Below are 12851 nucleotides of genomic sequence, written 5' to 3'. Positions count from 1 at the left end.
TAGAAACATCATGTTGATAGTAGAAATTTTCCTATATATCTGCTGTATATTCCGCTATTGTTTGTCAATTTGAATTTCAAAAATCAGTATGTCGAAAGCCTTAACTTTCCTTTTCGCAAGAAAAGATCTCGCATTCAACTAGAAAAATTTAATTTCAAAACACCTCAAAAGCCTTTTCTTTCCTTAAGTAGAGGGAAAACAGGGACGGGGGGCTGGAAGCCAAATCCCAAGAAATTTTTTCAACCATGCTCTTTTTCTCCAGGAATAATTTTTTCACATGCAACCTCTTTTCTCAAAGAAATTTCATCTAAGTGAGAATGTTTAAATATCTAATTTTCGTTACTTTCAATGCCTGGTTTCAGCTTAAAATAAAAGTAAAATCAATATTTATATTTCTGATCGAAAAAGTATGATATCTGTTTTTTACGAAAACTAACGAGCGATCAGATGAAATCTGATTCAGATTTCTTTATTTACGTGAAATAGCATTCCACATTTTTGAAACACTTTCATGTACTGACCAAATACCATCTTGTAGAGTATTTTTCTGAGTTAGGAAAAAATCATTTTTGGTAGCATACCGAGTACCATATTGAGGAATAGATCTAGATAAATTAAAGAAAGAGGGAAAATAAAGATAAAGGATCTTATCTGTACATTTATACACAAATATAAGCAATTTGAGATGCAAAACATAACGTAGCCTTGAAACATTTGATTTGTTAAATGTCGGAGTAGAAGGAGAAGTGCTTAAACCCCAGTTATAACCTATGAAGAGTTTAAACCGATGCTTTAACTATCTGTTTTAATCAGAAAGTACAGCTGTAAGGCTAAGGCCAGCTCAGTAGAGCCGCACTTCAACCATCCCTTTGAAAAGACTTGGCAGAAATGATCTAAAAAGCGTTGTGCCACGTATTTTATCGGAATGATTTTCAGAAGAGATAAAACTATTTTCCAAAATATTTGAAAAAACAAACAAGCTATAGAGGTATGATTTTAAGACATTTTTTAAGATTTTTTGTCAGTTTTGTTACTGTAATATTCCCATCAGTCAACAACCGTTTCTAGTTTTGCAGCGAAATTTTGAGTTATGTGTATAGACTATATTTTCGTCCTCACTCTAGATGTTCTCTACAGTGAGACTTTACTCTAGAAGTTCTCGAAAACCTGTCAATCTCGCTGCAGCTTCAGAAAAGCTTCATGCTAGCGATATACGAAAAGCCATGGTTTAAATATAGCTTTTAATAAAATTCCAGGAAATCGCATTAAAGACAAAATCGTCTATTTGGCGCGTCTAGAGGATGCCAGCAAATTAAAAATTACATTGTCGACTATCAAATTTTTGAGAAATGTTTCTTGCTTTAATTAATGAACCGGAATGAAAACTGATGCCTAGAAAAAATTCTGGAATGGGGTGCAGAGGTGCCTGCTGTTAGAGGGGTGTTCGTAAAATGCAACGTATGAAAGGCCTACAACAGATTTTCAGCAATAAACGCCAAATTAGCAGGATTTATAGATATTCAGGCTTGAGTTTCAATGTGTCAAAAATTAATATTCCCTCCCGTTTATGCACATTGATTGTATTACAAGTCACCATCTGGCCAATGATCCAGTACCTTAAACCCCAACATCTCTTTACATCAAGGGGGTGTGCTCTTGTTTAAACTTCGCTCAAAAAATATACTATCATCTATTGTATAGGGAAAGCGATGTCACTGGGACTTGAAGGACTTGTAAAGAGGGAGTTTCTTCTCTCTCTTGGATGAATATTTCAATTACGAGTTTGAGGGAAAAGTTAGAGTGAGAAGTTAGAGGGAAAATAGATTGGCGAAAAACAACGAAACGATGAACGTCTGGATTAAGACTTCTCGCATCAAACAATTATTTATAGTGCAACCTTTGTCCTAGCATGAACAGGAAATTGTTGGTATTGAGGGGAGGGAGATTTACAATGACACACATTAGATATGCAACTAAAAATTTTGCCAACTTTAAATGTTTTGCGGTTTATCAAAAAGTTAAATTCTAATATTTAAATAAAGTATTATGTAATCATGAAAACATGTTCCAATGCTGAAACAAAATGCAGAACACTTTTTTTGCAGTTTGTGATGAAAAATAACGTTAATTTCATCAAAGTTTTATTATAAAATATAACTCTTTCCTATAAAGTACATATATTAATAAAATTGGTTCAGAAGTGGGAATTAAAAAGTTATTTAATGAAACTGTGTCAAAGCCTAAAGCCTTTAGGACCAGTTTTCAGACTACTCCACTCTGTATCAGACATGTTGCACCACTCTGCAGAATCATTCAGCTAAAAATGAAAAAAAATTAAAATTCAAAAGATACTGAATAGCTAATTATAAAACGTAATAAAGACGTGAAGAAAACATACTAAACAACAATGACAAAGGAAAGTAGTGAGAATAGAAAAAGAAAACAATTTTAAAGAATCTGAACAGCCATTTGTAATACTGAATCACAGAAAAATGGAACTACCTAAGGTCTGGGCCTATTTGACAGTCATATATAGTACCCTTGATATATGTCTTATAGCTTTAAACTTAACATAAGTGCCAAAACTTTGTTCTTTTCAGCTTTAATACTAAAGAGGTATTTAAAATGAAATTTATAATCATTTGCTTACCACATTCTCCTTCCTTCTTGAGTCTTATTTCCCCCTTACTCTTGCACTTTGCAACATTGAGCTCACATTCATTGCCATATGTTTTGCCATCATTTCCACACAATGGGAGGTAAATTCGAGGGCAGGCTTCTGAGCATGGCTTGGCTAGTAAAAAAACAGACACAGAAAGTCAAAATTGTTTGAATGATGAAGAATGTGCTGTTTCTTTATCCTTGATAATTCTGTTACCAAAAGAACATTAGAAAAAGAATAAGCCTCCAACCTGGAAGATAATGTGAATATAAGAAGTTCAGAAATCAAAGAAATTTGAGGATTAATAATACCCATTTAGCAGAAAATTGCATTTCATTTGGTTTCTTTCAAGCTTTATTATAACTTATATATAAAATAAAGAAACAACATTATCACTCAAAAAAATCATTGGCTCAACCACTTCATAAAAAAACATAAAAATATACCATTTTTGCAGTTCTTTATCACTTTGATCTCTCCTCTCAACTCATAGATAAACTCAGCTTTGCATGGGTTATCAGCACCTGGACGACATTCCACATTTGGATACCTGGCACAATAAGCAGCATCACAAGGGTTTCCTTCAGCACATGGCCATATGACTAGAAATAAGTATATGCAATAGTCAAAAAAGAGCCTGCACCCAAGAGAAAATATGTCAGAAATGACTACCACCATTCACCATAAAATCAGAAAAAATTAGTTGTCAAGTTTGACTAGATTTTTTAGATTTGGAGATTGGGGTTGCTAATCTAAGGCAGCAGAAGGGCATTCAAATGTTTGACTATTTAAGGGGACACTTATTCAAAGAAGGATGCTAATTTTAAGATTTTAGGTATACTGCTTTGAGTCTACAGGGCTTTCATGTTCAGAAATCAACGCACGCGCCCAAAAACTTGAGTGACAAGAGTAGGGTGGGCAAATCAAATGTTTTTGTTAACATAGAACAATAAAGTTTTTTCTATTGAAACATTAAATGTGACAAAACTTTCAAAATGAACTGAGTACAACACATGGTACAGTTGTGTTCCTGTTTCCCTCACGAGTTATCATGAAAGGTACTGTGCGACATAGAGAGGTATCAGTGACTTTAGAAACGTAACAAAGTTTCAATTCTAATCAGCAAAGTTATAGAAAAAAATAGACTTAAATAGCTTTAGCAAATAAAATTAAAAAACCACTGTTTGACTAACAAATGGCAAAGGGGCAATTAATATTGTTTAAGTCCATTGAAAATCAGGCTCTGTTCCTATTACTCCGCTTTTGTAGGAAAAGGAACTGAATGAATCATTTTTTATTTCGGTTCCCATTCAAATGCTCAAAATTAGAGACATTTGATAATGATGTTCAAAGTGCCTGTCTAATGATGTTTGAAAACGAATCATTTTAATGGGAACAGCGAAAACAAAGTCATTGGAGAACGGTGTCACATTAAAATTGAATTGTTTTAATGAGAAAATCGAAAAAGGATCAATTAAAAAATGAATTTGTTCATCTTCAGTTTCAAAACGAGATCGAACAAAGGATATGAAAACAGACAAAACAGAGTAATGGAAAAACCTTCATTTTTGTTTTGGCCGAAGCAATGGGAACGGCTCGTAAATAACGAAAACTGAATGATCTGAAAATGGAGACAAGCAAAAACATAGTAGTGGAAACAAGGATTTGATGTCAAATTTCCGTTTTTCTTAAAAGAGTTTCTCAAGTAGATTGACCTATCGGCACATGGAAATCATGCTTTTCAAGGGAAAATTTTATCACAGGGCGCATGACTAATCGTTCTCAAAGGTAGCCTCTGGTGCGTGCTCACCATTGAAAGCCCTGAGCCTACAAAGAAACATCTCTAGGTTGCAGAGGAGTAAAATGATGCTTTTTTGGTTGTGAATACACTCTGGCAATTAAGAAAAACTTTAGGCTCTTATAAAAAAATTCTTAACATACTCTTCTCTTTCTCAGGACCAGCAGAACCTTCACAACTTGCAACCTTAAAGAACAATTATCAAAATAAATATTAGCCATCGCTGATCACATTTTACCAGATTATGCACATACACACACTACAGAAAATATTTGGGAATGTCTTCTTTGTAATGTAATTCCATAATTTGAAACTATCTTAACCTCACCAAAAGTTAGTCATGGGCATCCCTCATCTGTAAATTGGCATTTTTGGTTGGTAAGAAGACGTTTTTTGATAGAAAAATGGGTGTGGCCTGAAATTTTTTGCTTTGCTGATGCCATCTAAAAACAGCTTAGCCAGATGTTCACCCATTTTTATGCATTTTGCAAGCATTTGGGATTGCTTTAGATTTACAACCACCCAAATTTTTCTCAAACTAACAATAATAGATAATCTTATCAAAAAATGTTTCTGTACCACATGGTAACAAAACTCACCATAACCACAAAAAACAGAGCTAACAACTTCATGGTTGGGTCTGAAATAAAAAACAGTGATACTTTAAACTGGCCAATAAATTTGGGATTTGGATGATGTGCAAAGGACAATTGGAAATCTGGGATACTAGCACAGAAAATTTTAAATTAACACTGGTGGCAAAATGAAACTGAGGCATCCTGCATCCACAGAAAATATGGTTTCCCCTGCCATAGATAAAAAAGAAGCATGTTTCTGAAATGCAATAAATATACATTTGCTTGATTTTATACATTGAAGCCATGGTTAATCTGTCCTTAGTAGTTATTAAAACTACTGTTTGTCATAAAGTTCAGAACAGGTTTTGCAGAGAGAACAGAATTTTCCCAAGTTGCTAATCCAAGTTTCATACTTAATGTGATTAACAGACAACAGACAGACAACAGACAACAGACAACAGACAACAGACATAATCAAACAGAATGAATTATGTGATTATCAGACAACTGTGTTTTTGTAATCATAAAATTCATCCTCACTTGGATTAGATTCCCATTCATTAATCTCTACAACATTCTCTATGCTCTAAACAAGGCCATACTGGGAATGGCGTGTGATCACACGCCCACGCCTTGGCACACACCTTCCATTGTTCAACAGTGCAGTTTTTAAAATTAATCTGAACACTTTATTCTAAAGTGACCAATATTGCTCAATGTTATTTTTTTATCATAATTCAACTATCAACAAATGTTGCTAATCAGACAATCATTTCTATTTGATTTCTATTTAACGGGGAATTTGGCATATTCTAATTTGCTTACGGTTACAGTAAACGTTTTCTGGATGATAACATCCATTTTTCGATTTCTTCATATTCTAGTGGCTGGACTTTCAAGTCACACAATGATACCATGTTTAAAACTAAACAGAAGTTTTAAAAATGGCAAAACACCCCTGTAAATGAAGGTTTCCATAATTTTTTTTCGGTCGAGGTCTGAATATCAGTTGACCTTTTAAGAAGATAATCCTTGCTTTGCTGTTGTGGTTGCATGTCTCATTTGCAATAACTAGTTACAATCACATGACACATGTAGGGCTGTGTTTATTCAAACAGGCTTATTGATTTTTAAGCTTTAAGTGATTTGCCCCAGATTACACTCCGTTTACAAATGTACCTTGCAAGTGTGATCAGTAAAATCCCGTTTTATCAGGACTCACAATTTTATGTGCTTTTCTTCTATGTATGCAAATACAAAACTCTTTATAAACTTTTACTAATAAAATATGGCCAAATGTTTTCTTATGATAAAGTTATGTAGTCTAGTCTATATCAACTGACTGTACTATTAAGTACTCTGGTGCAATAGCACACCATTGCACCCCTTGGCACCACAAGAAGTTTAATTCATTGCACCCCTACCATTTTATTCCCAGCATGGCCTGCTCTAAACTCTACAATTGTCTGCTTCTTGTCATGTTTTTCAGCCCAAGCCCAAGAGATAAACATGAAACTTTAACTTGAAACTCTTCTCAAACATTTTCTAAAAATTCCTTCCATTATGGACTTTACAAAAACACTGTTAATACACTTCTGTGAGGAAGGATGGAAATTTTGTTGGTTGAGTCTCTGATATCATGTTTAACTTAAAATAATTGGAATTGAATTACACTATGTTTTGTTCTGTCTTTTAGGTGATCTTAAGAAAAAGATGTAAAGGCATGATATTTTCTCTGTTTTCTCAAACAACCAAATATTAATGCCAGTGCTAGGGGTCACCAGGCCTCTCTGTAAAGATTGTAGTAGGTGCGTGGCTGATGATTGTGTGCCTCAAAATAAAATTTTTCATCAGGGCGTGAAATTCATAACTTCCGGTTTCAATTTTGTTTTTCATCTAAATTTGATGAGAAAAGGTTAAGGGAGAGGTAATATTTTGCTTTTTCATATTCTATGATGTAATCCTTAGATTTAGAACTGCCTCCACGTAACTTGAGGCTGGTAATGGGCTTTCCTTATTGGCAAAATTGCTGTTCCTTGTTAGTAAATAGGGTTTTCGGATATTAAAAATTGTGTGGCTAAAAGTTTTTGTTTTGTCCCCAACCAGAGCCGATCAGGTCCTGTCAATTTAGAAGTGCTTAGTTGGAGAAGTGATTTGCAAACTTTGTTGGTGGACAACTTAACTACTGTAGAAGGGGGATAATGACAAGGTTGTAATTCTTGATAATCAAGATTTGAATTGGAGGCCAAGGTTAAAACAAAGAGGTTGGCCTTGGCAGATGCAGTGCTTAGAGAAGGATCCATTTCCATTGCTCAAAGGAGGAAAGGAGGATTCGCAAAAGTTTTGGGTGATGACATGGAAAGCTCTAGATAGATGTATTTGGGATTGCATCCATTCCTTGAAGCCGTGACCTTTGTGTTTGACTGCTTTGACTAATACCAATACCAAGCATATGTATATTAACTTAATGTTATTTTGGTAATGATATTCTACAACAAGAATGTGACATTCTGTAACACAAATTGACTGAACTGTGTCAGGTGCATTGCTGAGCTATTTAGCTTTTTCAAAACTTTCTAAAATATCTGTTCAACTTTCCGTTGACAAACCTTACCAATTGCAACGACAGAATTATGTTGTCAAAGTGTCCTAATACTTCTTGAATGTACCTATCTGTATATTTATAAATGTCTTTTTGGCATTAGAGATGCAGATACTAGTTTTGACTTGCTATGTTTTGTCAACAAGATCATAAAAAGTGTGTAGTTAATATGAAGGTCGCTTAAATTGGAATTTACGACATATTTCAGCAAAGTGAAATTCTATACTTCTTTTTAGGTGATGAATAACAGTCATCAAGTGAGGCCATTATTGAAACAAATACATACAGTGCTTCTTTCTTTCAAAGTAGAGTGGAAACATAGAAGCCGCTTTGATACACAAGTTAAACACATATAGAATCGTGAAGTTGAAAGCTAAAATGGAAATTTATGAACTACGCTCACCTTCGTTGTATTGTGCATAAGTTGTTGTTTCACGTCCGATCCGACTTTAGCGATACTTCTCCTACACAGTGTCGTGTTGTTAATTTTACAGAGTGGTGACGTCATAACAATCCTGTTTTATAATTTTTGAGTTTTGACCAAATACAGTATTTCCTCGATTTTACCCCCTCGTATAAGCCCTACCCCAAAAGAAAACTGGTTGATATGCTACCACTCATTTGAGCAAGCCCCCAGTCCAAATATAACACCGCCGAAAACAGTGATCAAATTTTTTCGACTAGAATATCGTTTTGTGCTTTGAATTATACTTTGGTTAGATATTTTAAAGATTGTCACAACGTAAAGTTGCAAATAAAATGAGCCTGAAAATTTGAAATATCTACAAAACAAGCTTTATTGTGGAAACTTGAGGATCACTTTTATAGACTCCCCCTCTAATTAACCCCCATATAAATACCTCTTAAATAAAAAAGGCCCCAGAGCACTACTTTTAGCATTTGTGAAAACCTGAAAGGAAATTTACCCTAGGTACCGGAGCCCAATAAATTTGGAGTGGGAGTGGAGCTGAGAGGCCTGAGAAATCGGAGGGGGAATGGAGATGAGAGGAACATTCGTTCCCACTTTTTTAGCTCTGGTACTAAGGGCAAATGGCATTATGAAATACCCCTGGGTACTCTGTTGAGAAAGGTGCATTATTGTGGTGATGATGGTTTTCAATCGAAGGACCACAGGGGTAAATCACCATCAACAAGACAGATGTGCGTTGTTTTCAAATTAAGATGATAAAAATTAGCAGCTTTCTTAATTTGACACACGTCTTCAACATGTGATAAAAGGAGAATATTGGAACTCCGTCTGTGCAGTTGAAAATAAAAAGGTTCCTTGGATATCCAGTAAAGGACAGTAAGCGTGGCTCAAAAAAGACAACAAAATTCGTGTTTAGCACTTTTATTCACTTAACTTTCGTGTGACAGAATTTTATCAATAGATTGATGGTATTGCCATCTTTCTGTTATACGCCTGAAAGCAAAAAACATGGTTTAGAATAACATGCAAATATAGAAAGTCTCTAAAGCCAAAAATTGACTAACCTTCAGTACCATGCCTATCAAGGACATTTTGATTAAAATCAGAAAAAACATTTGATCAAGATAGAGCCAGATTAGAGATAAATCTTAATACTTTATAAACTTAGTAAAATCAAAGATAATCCATTCCATAAATATAAAAGTCCTGGAACACTGATGTATGTTTTCAAGTTCAAACACAGCCCTCTACAACATCCAACGGAACGACGCAAAAAAATTAGAAAGTACATTTTCATGTCTTGTCAATATCGGATCGGAACGCAACACGAGCTGCTAGATGTTCCAAGTAATTTTAGCAAGGATGCTGGAACTGAAAAAATATTTTCCTTTCAAAGTTAATATCTAGGGTGAGGTTGATTCAAACAAGCCAAACCTACCAGTGTGTTGCTTTATCCAGTTTCTGAACTTGCTGACACGTGCATAGACAGTATATTTTCCTGCAGAGCATCTTGAGTCACCAAATGAGACAACACCTTGTAGCACCCATCGACCATCTGCAGTTGGGCACATTAACGGTCCTCCACTGTCTGAGCTACAGTTATTTTCGACACTGTTTCCACCACTGCCTCCACAGACCATTTGTTCCGTTATTGGGATCTGTGAAGATGAAAATTGTAGCTTTGGGAATAAATTGGTGTGTACATTAATACGAGGGCCACGACGAAGTACATTAGGTTGGAGGCAAGAAAGCAATCAACTGTAGTAGACAATCGTCATCATTATACAGTGACAAAATTTGTTTCAATTGCCGGCAAATTTGCTTGTTTTTGTAGGCTTTGACACCGGAAAATGAATTTCTGCATGGTTTTCACATGAAAAACCAAGCCAATGGTTACACAGTATGTCTAAATAAGATCAACCAAACTAAGGGCTTGTAAATTTTATCCTATTATCTGCTGGAATTCTAGCAGAGCACAAATTATTCATTACAAATTTTCCTAAAAATTTCAAAAATCCATATTTTTATAAAAATTGCACGCTAAAATGGCATTTTAGCTATCGTATACATGACAAATTACCAAATCCTCTGGGAATTAGGGAGCATTGTCATGAAAGCAAGCAATCGTGCAAAATTGTAGATTCTTGATATACTAGCATAGTCGTCGTTTATTTTACATTTCCTTACGAAATCCTAGGCAACAGTTAATATCTTTATGATGTGCGTTCACGTGTAAATCATTAAGAGGTTGTTCGAAGTCAAGTTGAGTGCAAGCTGAAGGTAGCCTTGTGCAAAATAGTTTTCTAAATTCGATATGCTTACACTCCCATACTGTCTTTGGCACACTTTGTTATCAGCAACAGGCATCAAGGCTTCTTTTAAGTAACGTGACTGCTTTCCGCCTCCAGACGTCAAACCCCATCCTACAACAGAATTGGAGCAAGGATGCAGCCTTGCGTCATTTACATTTTTTTGATAATTTTTTGACTTTTTTGACTCTGGTGTTCCTATTCATACAGCACAAATGCTATTGCTATTTTAGAATTTCACAGAAAATTTAATAGCAAGAGAGGGGAAGAAATTATTGTCTAAAAACCACATATTAAGGGTTAATAAGATGAGTGGTTCATTTAAAAAGATGGATGCTGTATATACCCAAGTGATGGTAGCAAAATAGACAAAAGAGGAAAAGGAACAAAATTACCTGCTGTAATGCAACGAGAGCCAACGTGAATCTGGTAGCCTTGTGCAGGCAGGCAGACTGTCCCAACCCTTGAACTCAAAATAGCCGGTCTATCCAGCTTTACCAATGCAATATCATTGTTAATGGCAGATGGCTTGTTATAATCAAGTCTCTCGATTACTTTCTTGGCTCTAAAAACCTGCTCGTGACCTAAAGAGTATACAAAATCACAATTTAGACTTCATTGAAGCTAGAAAGCTAAAATCAAATGCAAGATAAAAAAGATGGTGCCTATCGATGCACATAGTTGTTAGGAAACAAGAAAAATGACCTCCCGGTCTAAGAATACGATTCAAATTTATTTCACGGAAAACTTCCAACTACCTTCATTGGAGAATCGGTCATGCTCTGCGAGAGTGAAGACAAAATCACTGTGCTTTCCGTAGTTGACACAGTGCGTGGCAGTGACTAGCCATTCAGGAGATATAAGTGCACCTCCGCACCAGTGATGGTTAGCTGAGAATCTTGTGTTGATAATTTGAACCATCCATGGCCAAGCATAAGGTTTAGATATGCTTCCACCTACAATTCTTGAAGACTGTGGTTTAATCCCACAGGTCCCTGTTGAAATTTTTTCAAATTTCAGTAAAATACAATAATGTACGCTTTATTTGTAAAATAAGTCCAGTAAAATACAATAATGTACACCAATAATGTACAACTACCGATAATGTACACCTTATTCCAGCGGAAAGCTTTCTCGGGCACTATCTTTGGTTTAAATAATAATTTCAAGCCTTCAAATTTTCCAATAGAATAACAAGAGACACAAGGATTGAACACATTTGCTTGGGAAACGCCGTATATATGCAACCCCATTATTTGCAATGAAAATATTTTTTAGGGAGTGGCGTTACACCCCTTACGTCTCTTAAAGTGATGGTCTTTTGGTCATATAAAAATTTACCACCCTCATTTTCTCTTTTAAAATGAGTGAAAAATATTCTTTTTAATTATATAATACAGTAAGCCTTTAAAAGTTCAATTTAAAAAGAAATCTCAATCAGTGCTTATTAGATCATATAACGATGCAATTGAGAAAAAAAACATTTAGTGATTTTTCCTCACAGCCAGTCTTTATAAGGCCTTGAAGACAATCAAATTCCTTGTTATAAAACGTCGATCATCTTTATTTGCAAATTTTTTATCAAAATGACTTTCAACACTGAAGGACTCACCCGTAGCCCCTATCTGAGCGAGACCAAGCAACAACAATGAAACTAAAAAACAAAGTTTTTTAAATTTCATCAAAAGTTATAAGTTCAATCTAAAAAAATTCATTACAGCGAAGAAAATGTCAAAAAAATTAGATTCAATCTGAAATGTCTGTTCCACAGTATTTTTAAAATGGCGGTGTTTAATTATTGTTTTAAAAATGCATAAATAAAGCTATTGCAAGAAGCCAAATGTAGCTTGAATTTTCAATAGATTAGGAAAAGACTTTGTCTCTACTTTACCTGCTAAATTGAACATGTTCATTATGCTGTCTTTGACGTTTGTAACGACTTTCCTATCCTTACTTTCTATTTATGATAAGATAGGGCATCTGAAGAAACAAGTACAGCAAACAACTGTTGTTTTGCAGCTAACTATCTTAAAATGCACATGAATCTTCAAGAGGCATTGTCTTTCATGTTGGTGTTTTCGGAAGAGGTTCCTTCCTGTATTTACTGTTCCGTCCCGATATTATGGTAAGTAACATGCTAGAAAGGCACATCCCTCACGATTTTCTTGAAGTTTGGTATCTTATAGCTATGTCTTTTTCATAAGTGTACTTCACAGCAAAGTTGATTTTGATGCTCTTCATTTGCAGAAATGATTTATGACGTGGATTGGCTCGTACCCAGTCCTCGCTGTAGGTGTCAAATCAGATACGCCTTCTTGCTTTAATTTTTTTAGTTGTAGTTGACATGTACATCATCGAGAGCAGTCATGTTATGCAATCAAAGCATCTTGCTAACTTATGTAATCAACATGTTATACATATATTTGAATTGACTTAGCTCTCATTGCCTAAAGAAAGAATATACGCGTGCCA

The 12851-nt window shown here is 34.9% G+C and overlaps 2 protein-coding genes across 2 annotated transcripts; both read right to left on the bottom strand.

Moving 5' to 3' along the window:
* Positions 1-2309: 2309 nt before the first annotated feature.
* LOC135687952 (agrin) lies at positions 2310-5689 on the bottom strand. Its single transcript, XM_089110814.1, has 6 exons — positions 5683-5689; positions 5060-5100; positions 4604-4646; positions 3109-3264; positions 2651-2794; positions 2310-2317 (listed from the first exon to the last, which is right to left on the bottom strand). Exons 1-6 carry the CDS (start codon positions 5687-5689, stop codon positions 2310-2312), a joined length of 399 nt encoding a protein of 132 aa, XP_088966940.1.
* Positions 5690-8975: 3286 nt separating this feature from the next.
* On the bottom strand, positions 8976-12387 carry LOC135694328 (chymotrypsin B). Its single transcript, XM_065213016.2, has 7 exons — positions 12271-12387; positions 11992-12033; positions 11138-11374; positions 10775-10963; positions 10393-10493; positions 9509-9728; positions 8976-9063 (listed from the first exon to the last, which is right to left on the bottom strand). The coding sequence occupies exons 1-7, from the start codon at positions 12290-12292 to the stop codon at positions 9056-9058; spliced, it is 819 nt and encodes a 272-aa protein (XP_065069088.2). The 5' UTR covers positions 12293-12387; the 3' UTR covers positions 8976-9055.
* Positions 12388-12851: the final 464 nt, after the last annotated feature.

This window comes from Rhopilema esculentum, chromosome 10, assembly GCF_057945365.1.
Source record: "Rhopilema esculentum isolate cy_ngs chromosome 10, ASM5794536v1, whole genome shotgun sequence".
NCBI classification, from domain to species: Eukaryota; Metazoa; Cnidaria; class Scyphozoa; order Rhizostomeae; family Rhizostomatidae; genus Rhopilema; species Rhopilema esculentum.
Note: the sequence above shows the minus strand (reverse complement) of the source record. Positions and strands in the feature narration are given on the sequence as shown.

Coding starts and splice junctions, on each gene's coding strand:
- LOC135687952 (XM_089110814.1), bottom strand. Junction 3,265..4,603: donor TGGTCCTGAGAAAGAGAAGA/GTATGTTAAGAA, acceptor ACTTATTTCTAG/TCATATGGCCATGTGCTGAA. Junction 2,795..3,108: donor GATAAAGAACTGCAAAAATG/GTATATTTTTAT, acceptor TTTTTTTACTAG/CCAAGCCATGCTCAGAAGCC.
- LOC135694328 (XM_065213016.2), bottom strand. CDS start 12,292: ATGAACATGTTCAATTTAGCAG. Junction 11,375..11,991: donor CGCTCAGATAGGGGCTACGG/GTGAGTCCTTCA, acceptor AAATTTCAACAG/GGACCTGTGGGATTAAACCA. Junction 10,494..10,774: donor CTCTCGTTGCATTACAGCAG/GTAATTTTGTTC, acceptor ATTCTGTTGTAG/GATGGGGTTTGACGTCTGGA.